Source organism: Globicephala melas, chromosome 15 (assembly GCF_963455315.2).
Source record: "Globicephala melas chromosome 15, mGloMel1.2, whole genome shotgun sequence".
In the NCBI taxonomy this organism is placed as follows: domain Eukaryota; kingdom Metazoa; phylum Chordata; class Mammalia; order Artiodactyla; family Delphinidae; genus Globicephala; species Globicephala melas.
Window position 1 is genome coordinate 63451503 of NC_083328.1, and position 14808 is coordinate 63466310.

Here is a 14808-nt window from a genome sequence, read left to right on the forward strand (position 1 = left end):
GCCACCAGGGAAGCCCAGTAAATGTTGATTAAAGAGGACAAGCAGTGGATTGCAGACCATGCCTGTGAAAGGAGAGCTCCAGTAATGATTTCCAGACTCTTTCAGACAGAGGTTTTGTTGTCTTTTGATGACACACTGTTGGGGGTTGTGGAACAGAAGCCTAGATACTTTTTTTCTTTTTTTTTTCGGTACGCGGGCCTCTCACTGTTGTGGCCTCTCCCGTTGCGGAGCACGGGCTCCGGACGCGCAGGCTCAGTGGCCATGGCTCACGGGCCCAGCCTCTCCGCGGCATGTGGGATCCTCCCGGACCGGGGCACGAACCCGTGTCCCCTGCATCGGCAGGCGGACTCTCAACCACTGCGCCACCAGGGAAGCCCCGATACTTTTTTTTAAAAAGCTTTTTATTTGGAAATAATCATAGATGCACAGAAAATTGCAAAAAGAGTGCAGACTTCACTTAGTTTTCCCCAGTGGTAACATAACTGTAGTGCAATATCAAAACCAGGGAATTGACATTGATGTAATCCACAGAGTTTATTCAGTTTTCACCAGTTTTATATGCACTATTTGTGTATGTATGTAGGCCTATGCAATTCTGTCACGTGTAGATTAGTGCAATGTTACCACCATAAATACCTAGAGATGTTTGATCATCACAAACGTCCCTCATGCTGCTGCTTTATAATTACACCCATTCCTTTCCCATACGCTGTATCCCCAACCGCAGGTAACACTAATCTATTCTCCATCTCTTTAATTTTTTTCATTTCAGAAACGTTGTATAAATGGGATCATTTAGTATGTAACTTTTGGGGATTGGCTTTTTTTTAAACTCAGAATAATTCCCTGGAGATTCTTTCAGGTTTTTGTGTGTATCAATAGTTAGTTCATTTTTATTGCTGAGTCATAATCCATGGTGTGGATGTACCATGGTGTATTTAACCAGTCACCCATTGAAGGGCATTTGAGTTATTTCCAATTTGGGGCTATCACAAATAAACTTGCTATGAATTCTTTTATAATATGGCCTTAGGTAAGTCGTATACGCTTCCTGAGCCTGGGGATAATAACTACCACACAGAATGGCTCTGAGGAGTCAATGAGAGAATATATGTAAAAGAACTAGTACCAGGGCTTCCCTGGTGGCGCAGTGGTTAAGAATCCGCCTGCCAATGCAGGAGACACGGGTTCGAGCCCTGGTCCAGGAAGATCCCACATGCGGTGGAGCAACCAAGCCCATGCACCACAACTACGAGCCTGTGCTCTAGAGCCCGTGAGCCACAACTACTGAGCCTGCATGCCGCAACTATTGAAGCCCGTGTGCCTAGAGCCCGTGCTCCACAACAAGAGAAGCCACTGCAATGAGAAGCCCGCGCACCGCAATGAAGAGTAGCCCCCACTCACCGCAGCTAGAGAAAAGTCCACATGCAGCCACGAAGACCCAGTGCAGCCAAAAATAAATAAAATAAATAAATTAATTTAAAAAGAAAAAAAGAACTAGTACCATGTCTGGTATTATTTAGATGTTAACTTCTTACATCAATGTTTTATAATTTTCAGCATACAGAGCCTGCACATATTTTGTTATACCTAAGTATTTCATGTTTTTAGTGCTACTATAAATGGTATTGTTTAAAATTTTTTGATTTTTAATTGTTTGATAGTATATAAAAATACAATTGAATTTTGTTTAGTAACTTGTGTCCTTCATTAAACCAGGAAACTCAGCCCCGCTGGGGTTGTTTCTTCAAGTTTTTACTACCCTCACTCCCAAAATCCACTTGGCATTATTTGCTTTTCAGATTCTGAAGTTGGTTGCTGTTTGTATTTTGTCCAGAGTTTTTAGTTGTAACGGATGAGGGAGAGAGGCTGTAATGGGATTACTCCATCTTGGTTGCTACTGGAATTCATTATTTATTCTGATACTCAAATTATCTCAGATTTGACCAGTGGGAGCCCCTTCAGGCTGACTTCTGTGTCCTTTTGATACGTCTCCATCATTTTTTGAGTATTTTCTTACTTTCTAGCATATCTTGTACCTTCTCTGTCTCAGCTCAGGATTCAGTCATTTCTCCCAGAAACCCTTGTTCTTTTAGTGGAGAATGGTGTTTAGAAACCAAGATTTGGGCAGTGGGTTTGTTCATTGCTGTTGGAATGGTCACTGCTCCTAGGCTCTCTCATGGACAGAGGGAGGGTATATATGTATGTATATACAGTAAGTGCACGTACATTTATATCTGTTTATTTCTACACCTATCTATATATATTGAAATCCATGAGTTCACACCAACACATTCAACTCCAGTCCAACACCACAGGGTTTATTCTAGTTTTCTCTCTTTCTATACATTTAATTCCCTTCTTTGACAGAGAGAAACCTGGCTCTCACGGTCTTCTTTGACCAGCCCTCCTGAATGTAACCAGTCTCCTGTTGTTGCACACTAACCCTGTCCCCCACCACCATGCCCTCACCCCAGTCCCCTCACCCTGCTCAGGGCTCCAGCACCTTGTGCTACCCCACCACAGCCTCCCTCTACCCCCAGACAGATGCCTGCTATGCCTGGCCTCAACTAATGGCTTCTAAACAGAATCTTTCAGGAAGGGTGGGGGACGGGGAATGAAACCATACCTCGAAACCTCACACCTTAGATGGGATTCACACCCAGTTGCACCTCAGATGGGACTTGACCCACAATCTCTGGCTTAGGAGGGTACTCGAACCCACAGTCTCCCAGCTGAAACCGCACACCTGGGCTCAGAACATAATGAAGCTCAGGTTCTTTACGTCTCAGCGCAGAAGGAATTCAACAAGAGGCAAAGTGATAGGCAGGAAGTAGATTTATTAATATAGGATGCCTGTGAAGGATACAAGTGGGCAGGGAAGAGGGATCTGCCCCAAGAATTAAGTGGGCTACATTTTTATAATCAAAGGAAAAATGAGGACGGGGAGAAGACCACCTTTGTCCTCTTCATTTGTAAAGATGTAGCAGGAAAATGGGGCACAAGAGGATGGTCACGTCCCAGGTCTTGGGTGAGTTCCTGGGACAGGCCACCAAGTGAGGGTCCTTGGCCTCGCACAGGAAAGAATTCAAGAGCGAGCCATTGTAAAGTGAAAGCAGAGACACACATTCCATAGGCAGAATGCAGTTCGTCTTAAAAGGCGAGAGAGGCCCTGGGAGAAACACTCCACAGAGTGTGGGCGGTCTCAGAAGGTAAGAGTGGCCCAGAAATATGCGGTGGTTAGTTTTTATGGGCTGGGTAATTTCATAGGCTAACAAATGGGAGGATTATTCCGACTATTTTGGGGAAGGGGTGGGGATTTCCAGGCATTGGGCCACTGCCCACTTTTTGGCCTTTTATGATTAGCCTCGGAACTGTCATGGTGCCTGTGGGTGTCATTGAGCATACACTAATGTAATACAATGAGTGTATAATAAGGCTCAAGGTCTAGTGGAAGTTGAATCTTCCGCCATCTTAGGCCTAATTGGTTCTAAACAGTTTTTGTCGTATCCTCAACAGCTGTGTCATTCTTTTCAAGGTTGTGCCCTGCCCCCTTCCCCCCTGTGTCAGCAACATACTTTTTTTTAAAACTTAAAAAACAATTGTGGTAAAATACACAAAAACAATTTACCATTTTAACCATCTTTAAGTGTACAGTTCAGTGACATTAAGTACATTGACATTGTCCTGTAACTGTCACTACCATTCATCTCCAGCACATTTTCATCTTCTCCAGCTGAAGCTCTGAACCCATTAAACAATGACTCCCCATTCCTGCCTCCTTCCAGGCCCTGGTAACCACCATTCTACTGTCTCTATGAATTTGACTCTTGTAGGTACCTCATACAATATTTGTGCTTTTGTGTCTTATTTTAGTTAATATTTTCAAGGTCCATCCACATTGCAGCCTGTATCAGAATTTCCTTCCTTTTTAAGGCCAATTTTCCACTATATATATGGCACATTTTGTTTGTTTATCTGTTCATTTGTCAATGGACATTTGGGTTGTTTCTCCCTTTCGTTTTTGTTTTTTTCCAAATAAATTTATTTATTTATTTATTTTTGGCTGCGTTGGGTCATCGTTGCTGCACCTGGTCTTTTCTCTAGTTGCAGTGAGCGAGGGCTACTCTTTGTTGCGGTGCACGGGCTTCTCATTGCGGTGACTTCTTCTGTTGTGGAGCACGGGCTCTAGGTGCACGGGCTTCAGTAGTTATGGCTCAGGGGCTCTAGAGCGCAGGCTCAGTAGTCGTGGCACGTGGGCTTAGCTGCTCCGTGGCATGTGGGATCTTCCCGGACCAGGGCTCGAACCCGTGTTCCCTGCACTGGCAGGTGGATTCTTAACCACTGTGCCACCAGGGAAATCCCTGTTTCTCTCTTTTGACTATTGTTTATAAAGCTGCTATGGACCATGGTGTACAGAAATCTCTTTTGAGTCCCTGCGGTCAATTTCTTTGAGTATATACTTGTTACCCGAAAAACTGGGTTCACCTCTTGGTGAGTATCGAGCCAAAAGACACAACCAAGCCGAAAATCCGGAGAAGGAAGGATTTATTATTACTTACAGTAAGTAAGGAGACCACTGGGGATCTTTCCCAAAGCAGTGTCTCCCCAAACACCAAAATCGGGCAAGTTTTAAACCAAGGGCACATGCATATTCTTGAAGGGGTTTGAGCGGTCAACAGAGTCCAAGCTTTAGTTGATTGAAGTCACTAAAGGGTCAGAAAGATGTCAGAAACATCATCATCCCTTAGGTTCCAGTTGATGTAATGGTAGAGCGTTTCAGGCCAGTCTTTACCACTGAAACAGAATTGGGAATCTTTACAACTGATTTATAATCTTTGCTATTGTTACATCTTGTGCCTAATACTGAGACCTGTTCAAGGACAAGCCTGTGGCCAGGCTTAGATCACAAAATGTCTTAGGTCAAAAATGACGACTCTTATGTCAAGAAAGCTATGTCTGGTTCTCTTTCTCTGGGGACCCCCTACCCTATCTTCTTACATACCCAGAAGTGGAATTGCTGGATCATATGGTAATTCTATGTTTAATTTTTTGAGGAACCACCTTATGTTTTCCACAGCAGCTCCACCATTTTACATCCCCACCAACAATGCACATGGGTTCCAATTTCTCCTCATCCTTGCCAACACTTGTTATTTTGCATTATTTTTTAAAATGTGAGATGTTAAATAGAAAATTTTTAAATAAGTTACCAGTGATCAAGAAATTCAGATTTTCAACAGATTTGGTAATCCTGTAATTTCATTTACACACACCACATACTGCATACATCATTCCAGGGGGCCAGCTGTGCTCATGGGGAAGAGGAAGCAGGTTCCTCTTGCTAATGAGGTGGTTTGGATAAAAAGCCCCAGGCTGTTCCATTTGTGTGTGTGTGTGTGTGTGTGTGTGTGTGTGTGTGTATGTTTAATTTTTTATTATGAAGTCTAAGAGGCTTGCTCTGGTCTCTACTATTAACTTCTTTTTGATAACCTTTTTTATCACATATGTTTGATCTTGGGATGAAGGTCTGTTTTATCTTTCGATGTTTTGATGAACTGAAGAAGATAACTGGTCTAGGGTGCTCAATCTGACCCTCTGTATGTAATTATGTTTGTAACTAACTCTTATTATTAGTAAGTCTCATTCTTGATAAACCAGTGTAAATTCAGTAGCCTAGATACTTCATAATCTTTTTGCCTTTTTCTCCTTTCACTGATTTCTATTCAGTTGCAACCCTCCTAGTTCCCAGTTTCAATGAACCTGTTTTTACTGTGGTGCTCTACCAGTAGCTCTGTGTTCCTTATTGTACTGCACTGATTTTGTTTTATTACTTAAAAACTGATTCAGTCATTTGAATAGGTGAGATGTATATACATATAGATAGACAGATAGATAGTACAAAATTCGAAAGTCAAAAAAAGAGTAATTAGGACTTCCCTGGTGGTGCAGTGGTTAAGAATCCGCCCACCAGTGCAGGGGACACGGGTTCAATCCCTTGTCTGGGAAGATCCCACATGCCGCGGAGCACCTAAGCCTGTGTGCCACAACTACTGAGCCGGCACGTCACAACTACTGAAGCCTGTGTGCCCTAGAGCCCTCATTCCACAACAAGAGAAGCCACCGCAATGAGAAGCCTGTGCACCACAACGAAGAGTAGCCCCTGCTCGCCGCAACTAGAGAAAGCCCGCGTGCAGAAACAAAGACCCAATGCAACCAAAATAAATAAACAAGTAAATAAATAAATAAAATAAATTAGAAAGTTCACACTGACCTTTAAAAAAAAAAGGTAATTGTTATACTTCTGCTTTTCTTCATCCTTTCCTATCCAGTTTTAATTATTATTGTTAGTTCCCTTTATATCTTTAAATGTGCTTAGACATGTTTCTAGGTTTATCAGATTTAAAAGGTATCTTAAGATTTACAGCTATAAAAGTTGAAGAAACCCATGTGCTTAACCCTCCCACTTTCTTGCCGTCTGTGTCTCCATACTTGTTAGCTATATTATTTCTTGGTTCCCTTTTAATTGTTCATTTCCAGCTCCTTCACTTGCTTTTTGCAATCTTATCCTCTGTATTCAGCAAGGCTCACTTCCTTGTTGATGTTTCTGAAATTACCTTCACTTCTGATGTGTTGTTGTTGTTTTTTTAATACTTTCTTTCCTGAGCTCTGCCAGTGCCATCTCCTCCAGTTGCTTCATCATCTCTTCTTTGAACTATAGCATCCTTGTTTTGATCTCTTGCTTTAAAATTCATTAAGCCCTTTGAGTCCTTTGCTGTTCATGATTATCATCTGTTTCATGTTAATTTTTGTGTTTTTTTTGGTGAGTGCCTTTTATCTAATATTTGTTTTCCTTGTTCCCTGCCTCCCCCCTCCCACTTTTCTGTAATATATTTATATAGGTCCGGTGCTATTTATTTTTTTACTATAACTCCCCTTCAAGTGAAGTGAGTTCTTCCTGGTCAAGCTATTTGTTGGAGTTCTGCATGGAGAGGGCACTAGAGTAGAGTTCCAGGCTGGCAGGAAGTCCTTTAAGGTCATTAGCAAAGCTCCTTAGGACAAGGGTTTTGTGTGAGTGAATTGTTTTAGTTTTTTCCTCTTCCCGGCAGATGGAGCTTGGCAGCTGCAGCGTTGCAAAGATGGCATGTCTGTGTGTTTCCCTGGTCCATTCCCTGCTTCTCCTTGGTGCCAGTGGTACCACGGAGGCTCCCAGAGCCAGCCCTTACATCACAGTCCCAGTGTTCAACAGAAGGTGTTGTTGGTTCTGCCTTCAAGGTGCATGACCCTCTCTGGAGGACTCAGAGCGCTGCCAGCTCTCTTCCCCTGAGACCTCAGTCCCAGGCCTTCTCTATTGACTTGAACCCTCTGTGTCTTCTCGGCATTTGCCGTTTCTTCATTGACACGACGGGTTCCTACTCTGAACACCTTTGCCAGAGGGCTTGTTCTGCCACTGGATTGCTCAGCCCAGAAATGCTGGCAAGTGAATGCCCTTAGGAGCAGCCCTCAACCAATGGGACAGCCCTGAGGGGTAGGGGAGCAAAATTTCCCACCCCAAAATGTGTCTCTTTGGCATTAAGATTAATTTAACCTGATTATTTTTAAGAAACAGAAACCTCAAGAAGTCTTTCTTTTTACCTCCCCCTTAGCTACCTAGAGAATTTAGATTAAGGGCCTGGAATAGAGCTAATGCCAGAGATACCTGCAGAGAATATGAGCTGAGTGTGGTGGGGGAAACGTGCAGGACCTTAGTGATCAGAGTCCGTTGTGTGTCCCATTGTCTCTGCATGACCCAGGAAACATTTGTTTACCAAATATTTGTTTTTTTCTATCTCCAAGTAGAATTGCCTTCCTCTCCTTTGAAGTCCCAAACCACAACCCCCGACATGCTCTTTCGTTTTTAGCTGAAGAAGCTGAAATTTAAGGTGGGGATTTTGGCCATTTTGGCAAATTACTCAGTTTTCCCAGGTCTCTCCCAAGTATACATGTTATTAAACTTTTGTTTGATTTTCTCCTGTTAATCTGTCTCATGTCAATTTAATTCTTAGACCAGCCAGAAGAACCTAAAAGGGTACAGAAGAGGAAAATTTCTTCCTCCCTAACAGAGGCATGCTAAGCCCATTGGAGCCCCAAATGCCAACAAGAATGACATGTTCGTTAATGTGTGTGCCTCTCTCAAAAATTGTTTTTAATGTATGAAGAAGAGCAGATGATTCTTCTCCTTAGTCATCTAACATGATACATCATATTTACGCATTCTCTATTGACCATCCTTGCATTCCTGGAATGATATGCTATTTTAAAGTGTGCTATTGAATTTCATTAGCTTAATATTTTATTTAAGATTTTTAAAACAATATTCGTAAGTGAAATGAATCTCTAGCTTTCTCTTTTCATGCTACCTTTATCAGGTTTAAGTATCAGTATTCTCCTTGCTTAATAAATAGAATTTGATAGTTTTCCTTCTTCTTATGCTCTGGAATAGTTTAAGAAACATCAGGATTATTGGACATTGCCTGTGAAAACTTCAGGACCTGGTACTCTTTTCTTTTTTGGTGGTAGTGGTGGTGAGAAAGCTCTTTTACAACTTTCTCTATTTCTCCTATGAAAATTAGTCTATTAGATGTTTTCTATTTGGGTCACTTTGGTAAATTATTTTTTCCTAGAAAATGACTCATAAAATCCCAGTATTTAAGTGTTGACAACTAATTCAAAATTTTTTGAAAACTCTGTCAGAACTTGCCAGCAGGCTAGATATGGCCTGTAGACTACCATTTTGCAACCCCTGATTATAGTCAGAGGATTTTAGACCTGAAAGAGGCCATATAGATCCTGTACCAGGGGTTGCAAATAGGTAACATGCTCACAGGTAACACGGTTGTGTGAGGTGAGGACTTTGGTGAATTGAAGAGCCCATTCCCCAACTAAAGATAAAGAAGTTAAGTTTTCACAATATGTTAACCAAAACACCATGTGGGTCAAATAAAGCAGTCTGCAAACTCAGTTTGGCCCATGGGTGGCTGGTTCGTGGCCTCTGCCAGTTTAACCCCACTTCCTGCCATACCTCCTAGGCGTCTCACTTTCCAGCCACATTTTACGCTCCCTGAACAAGCCCTGCCCTTTCTTCATGTATCTTTATAGCTTTATTCTAGTGAGACGACCACAGCTGGCGACAGATGAAGTTGGGAGTGTCTACTTTTGAGGTTCCATCAGGTTTTTGTTCTACCTACCGGCATCCTCTAATGCCCCTCATTAGCCTGGTCCTCTCCATGTCACTTGGATCCTGAGGCAACTCAGGGGCAACTTAGGGGACTGGTGGGACACCCCCCTGTCCATATCTACGTCCTACTGTCTCTTTGGCTTTCCCCATGTCCAGTAGTCATTTCTCTCTGAAACCCTCTAAACATTTGTAGTAGGGGATCTTCTTATATTTTCTTCCTCAAGTCTAGGTGTGGGGTTGGGGAGGCAACCACACTGCTTCTCTCTCTTTTTCTGAAACGTTTTCTTCCTGTTTCTTCCTGAGTTCTCTACATCTTTTCTCCAGGTAAGGGGGGAAAAACCAGTTCTATCTCTTCTCACCTCTGTAAGTGATTAGTGTCTCATCCCAGGACTGGTGGCCTTTGAATTTAGCAATTTAGAGCCTGAATATTTCTTCCCAGATGTCCAGCTGTCCTCACTGTATTCAGTACCCTTCCTTGGCTATCAGTCTGGGGGGGCTTAGCTGGATAAGAATGGCACATCAGGCGGTAACTTGAAATCACAGTTTTTCACTGAGGATTCTAGTACAAGAGCAAGATGGGATTTTCAGCTGCCATCTTTGATCTAGTAGAAAAAAGTACTTTATAATCTATATGCTTCACTTTTGGAAGGACCTCAGAGTCCTTGAGTTCCAGTCACCAAATACCTTTTAACACTTGGCACCCCATTTGGTTGAGGACTTCCAGTTTGCTGAGTGTTCCTGATTTGCTGGTTTAACAAGGTTTATAGGATAGTGCCAGGCACCTACACTCCAGGCTCATCTCCAATTTCGAAGCCTCAGAGTGGTCCCCAGGCTGAGGTTTTGGATGTCCTCACGCCAAGCCCAGAAGCCTCCTACTTTCTTTAAGCTGGCCCTGTGACTCTGGCTGTCATTTAGCTACTTTGAGCCTTAGCCGCATGCAGGGAGTGGGTGTGAAGTCCCTCACCTTATAATAGTTGTGAGGATTAACTAAGATAATACCTCTGAGTGTGTACTAAACGTTAGATTCACAGATTCCAGTTACTTCCCACTGCCCTCTCTTCCTTCCAGACTCTTCCAGTGTGACATAAGGAGGTTCTGAGAATAGATTTGTTAGAACGAGGCTTCCAGCCACTGTTGGTTGGGGATAAGGAATGGAGAGGAGCTCTTACCTTGCCACTGAGGGAAACTTTGTTTCTAGTATAACTGGTTTCTTGGGGAAAGACTTGTGGTCCTACCCTTGAAAAGCAAAGGGGCTGTTGTGCCATTTGCCAGCTCAGGAACCATGAAGAGATATATGGTGTCCCACTCCTGGCAGATCCTGAAGAAGGAATTGGTAAGGAGTGTCAAGGACCCTGAGAGGGAACAGTGGAAGACTGAACAAACAGGTACTTTGAGGAAAGGAGAGGCAGGTGGAGGAGGCGGCCTCGGATAAACGTGGCCACCCTGTACCTTTTGGAGTCACAAAGGAAAGACTGAATTCTGACCCCTGCCCTGTAGCCTACTCTGCCCTTGGCATTGGCTACACTTTGAGCCCCTGAGGACTGCTCTGTACTCACCCTTCTTGCTATTAGGAGAGTCAGAGAGAATAAGGCCCAGCATCAGGGTAGAGTAATAGGTTAAACTTACGGACTCTGGAGCCAGACTTCCTGGGTTTAAATCCCTATCACCTATTAGTCGTGCGGCTAATATTAGTATTAGGCAAGTTACTTGATTTGCTGTGCCTGTTTTCTCTTCTGTAAAGGGTGATGATAACAGTACCAATATCAACTGCATTGATTTGTTATTGAGGATTAAATAAGTCAATACATATAATAGGCTTAGAATAGAGCCTGACAATGGCAAATTGTATTCAATAAATATTAATTTTATTAATAAAGCTTTTCCCCATATTTCCTTTAGATATGTAATTTTTAAAAAATATTATAGTTACAGGTAGAGCACCTCACCATCTCACTCCCTTTCTCCTCACTGGCAACAACTTTCCTGAGATTGATAGGTACCCTTCCTGTCTATATTTTAAAATTTTTATTATATCTGTGTGTATCCATAAGAACCTGCAGTATGCGGCACATTTTAAAAAATGGTGTCATAAATGGCATCTCATTTCACCTTTTTTCCACTCAAAATTGTGTGAGCTTTACCCCCATTGACACACACTCTAGTGTCATGTCCAGTCCCGTGACTCTACCTGATGTATTTTTCTTATTTGTCCCTAAAACGTCTTTTACAGCTTGTTATTATGAACCAGGAGCCAATCAAGGTTCATATTTTGCATTTGTTTGTATGTCTCTTTTAAAAAATAAATTTATTTATTTGACTGTATTGGGTCTTTGTTGTTGTGCGTGGGCTTTCTCTACTTGCGGCGAGCGAGGGCTGCTCTTCGTTGTGGTGCGTGGGCTTCTCATTGTGGTGACTTCTCTTGTGGAGCACAGGCTGTAGGTGTGCAGGCTCAGTAGTTGTGGCTAGCGGGCTCTAGAGCGCAGGCTCAGTAGTTGTGGTGCACGGGCTTAGTTTTTCCACGGCATGTGGGATCTTCCCGGACTAGGGCTCAAACCCATGTCCCCTGCATTGGCAGGTGTATTCCCAACAACTGCGCCACCAGGGAAGCCCTGTTTGTATGTCTCTTGAGTATTAGTCTAGAACAGCCCCCTCACTTTGTTTTTTTCCTCATGCAACTGACCTTTATTTTAAATAAATTTATTTATTTATTTCTTATTTATTTTTGGTTGTGTTGGGTCTTCGTTGCTGTGCGCGGGCTTTCTCTAGTTGCAGCGAGTGGGGGCTACTCTTCGTTGCAGCGCGCGGGCTTCTCATTGCCATGGCTTCTCTTGTGGCGGAGCACGGGCTCTAGGTGTGCAGGCTTCAGTAGTTGTGGCACGTGGGCTCTAGAGCTCAGGCTCAGTAGTTGTGGTGCACAGGCTTAGTTGCTCCGCGGCATGTGGGATCTTCCCAGACCAGGGCTCAAACCTGTGTCCCCTGCTTTGGCAGGCGGATTCTTAACCAATGCACCACCAGGGAAGCCCTTGCAACTGACTTTTTGAAGAAACTGGGTTAGATGACTTGTAGATTGTTTTACATTCTGGATTTGTCTCTTTGGTGTTGAACTTGTTTCCCTGTCCCTTCTATTTACTTGGCAGGTAGAGGGTGACTGCCCTTACTCCTCAATTCATATGGGGATGGAGAGGCTGATTTGTTCTCAGCTCCAATTCCAAATTCCCAGGGAAAAGATAGGATGGCTTATCTTGGATTAGGTGTTATATTAGTTTTCTTTTGACTGCTGTACCACAATTTAGTGGCTTAAAACAGCACACATTGGGACTTCTCTGATGGTCCAGTGGTTGAGACTCCATGCTTCCAGTGCAGGGGACACAGGTTCGATCCCTGGTTGGGGAATTAATATCTTGCATGCTGCACGGCACGGCCAAAAAATAAATTAAAACAAACAAACAAACAAACACACATTATCTTCTGGAGGCTAGAAGTCTGGCATGGGTTCAAGTCCAGGTGTTAGCAGGGCTGTGTTCCTTTCTCGAGGGTGGAGGGAAGAATTCATTTCCTTGACTTTCTGTCTTCTACAGACCACTACATTCCTTGACTCATGGCCCTTTCTCTGCCTTCAAAGCCAGCATTGTTGCATCTCTCTGACCATTCTTCCCTCAGATGCATCTGATTCCATCATGCAGGCTCTTTACATCACCCCTCACGGCGTGCCGTTACTTGTGCACATTATTTTCTGGACCCAAGTGAAGGACTTCACAGTTAACTAAAGCTGTGCTGGTGAATGCTTTAATAGGCTCCTGGGGAGGGATATGCCCCCATTTGTAGTAGTCGCCAGTTTCTGTGGCATAAATACTCCCACCATGGCCAATTTCAAGCTACCAGTATGATTTCAACAGGCTTGAAAACTTCCTAAAGATGTAACTATGGTTCCAGCAACAACACTGCATTTAATCCTATTACATTTCACCTTGTTCACACTATCCAGCCTGCTGTTGACTGTTGAAAACAGACGGTTTCCACAGATCTTGTTTGTTTTGTTTCCACAGGGGCTGTACCAGCTCACCATGGATATCATTAGGATGAACCGAGTGTGTAGAATGTTCCGCCAAGGCCTCAGGGGACTTCGGGAATATCAGATCATTGAGACTGCTCACAGAAAGCACCCTATCTTCTCTTTCTGGGATGTAAGCTGCTGGGCTTAGCAGGTTTATACACAGTTTAAAGGGGTCCAATAAATAGCACCTCACTTCCCAGCCCAAGTTCTGAATCAACTGAGAGAGAAGACAGAGGGTAAAGCAGATGGGAGACTGAGCTGTCACTTTTATTAATGACAAAACTTATATTGGAGAAGCTGACGGGTGTCATCAAGCCAGAGGGTTACCTAATACTAAACCCCAGAGTTGGACAGCCTTATCGACGACCCCAGTCACAGGCAGTGCTGGACCAAGGCAGGCATTCACTGCAGTAGCAGGGTCTTCTGCCCTACACTCACAGCAGGGAAGGGCAGAGCAGAATGTGGGCTTGGAGGGATGGAGAAGGGGATGATCATGCCCGATTTCTCCTTCCAAATTCACCAAAGAGTTTAAGTCACTCCTTCCCAGTGTGAAAGGAGAGGGGCTAGTAGTGTTCTGCTAGTACAACTCCCTTCACGTAGAGAGAAACATCAAGAGTGGGGAAGAAGCCATCTCCATTCCAAGGGTGATCAAAACAGCCAGAAGAAATCCAGGAGCCACAATGGAGCCAGGATTTCCCGAATACCTACCAACTGTTCATCTTCTCTGCCTTCTTTCCTGTCCCCCCCACCTAGACAAGAAGGGAACATTTGCAGGGCCTCTCTGGTGACCTTGCTTTCTAGATTTTCTGGAAGGTCCCAATTTCAAATATTTTATCCCAGTGGTAGATCCTGAGCCCCTTTTTGGCTCAGAAAAGTTGATCACCATTCTGTTAACTTGTTCTGGGTCCCCAAGGGTGTCTTCATTACTATCCAGGGCTCCAAAGTTTCCCCAGCCAATAACTAGACAAACCCTGCCCAGATTCCTATTGTGCCAGCCGCGCCTCCCCACTGCATCCAGCGATCGCCTCGAAAATATTTCCCAGAATGGTTTCTGAAGCCTAGCAGCCAAGGAGAGGGGCGTGGAGGGGTGGTGATGGGGAAAGGAAGGTGTCTTAGGTTGGTTTCTAAGGGACCAGCAGCTAATGTAACTGTGTATATGTGGCTGAGCAGGGAGTCGGCACCTGGGGGCAGCTTGAGGGGAAGGGCTTGCCCCATCTAAAGACATTCAAATTCATATATTTTTAAGACATTTTAGTGGCCAAACCAAACAAATCTGCAGCCAGATTCTGCCCTGTTATTGGGCCGTGAGATGAGAAGGGTTGGAGCAGGAGCCTCGTAACCTCAGGAGGGACCTTCTGACTCAGGGTGTCACGCAGTGGTAAAGCGAAGGGCCCTGGAGACCAGGAGTCTGTGGTTACCAGGAGACTTGGGTTGGTGCCTGGGCAGCTGGAAGCTGAAGACCAGAGTCAGGCTTGTCATCACGGGAGTGTGAGGCTAAACCTAACAACATCCTGCTCTGTCAGGATGGCCTTGAGCG

At 43.9% G+C, this 14808-nt stretch overlaps 1 protein-coding gene across 4 annotated transcripts in view; it reads left to right on the plus strand.

Annotated features, from left to right (window-relative positions):
• Positions 1-14808, plus strand: part of CNBD2 (cyclic nucleotide binding domain containing 2) — a 74057-nt gene that overhangs the window by 4034 nt on the left and 55215 nt on the right. For all 4 annotated transcript variants that reach the window (XM_030830711.3, XM_030830709.2, XM_060284610.1 and 1 more), the window contains exon 3: positions 13264-13401. In XM_030830711.3, coding sequence (XP_030686571.1) covers positions 13264-13401 — 138 coding nt within the window. The remainder of the gene's footprint in view (positions 1-13263; positions 13402-14808) is intronic.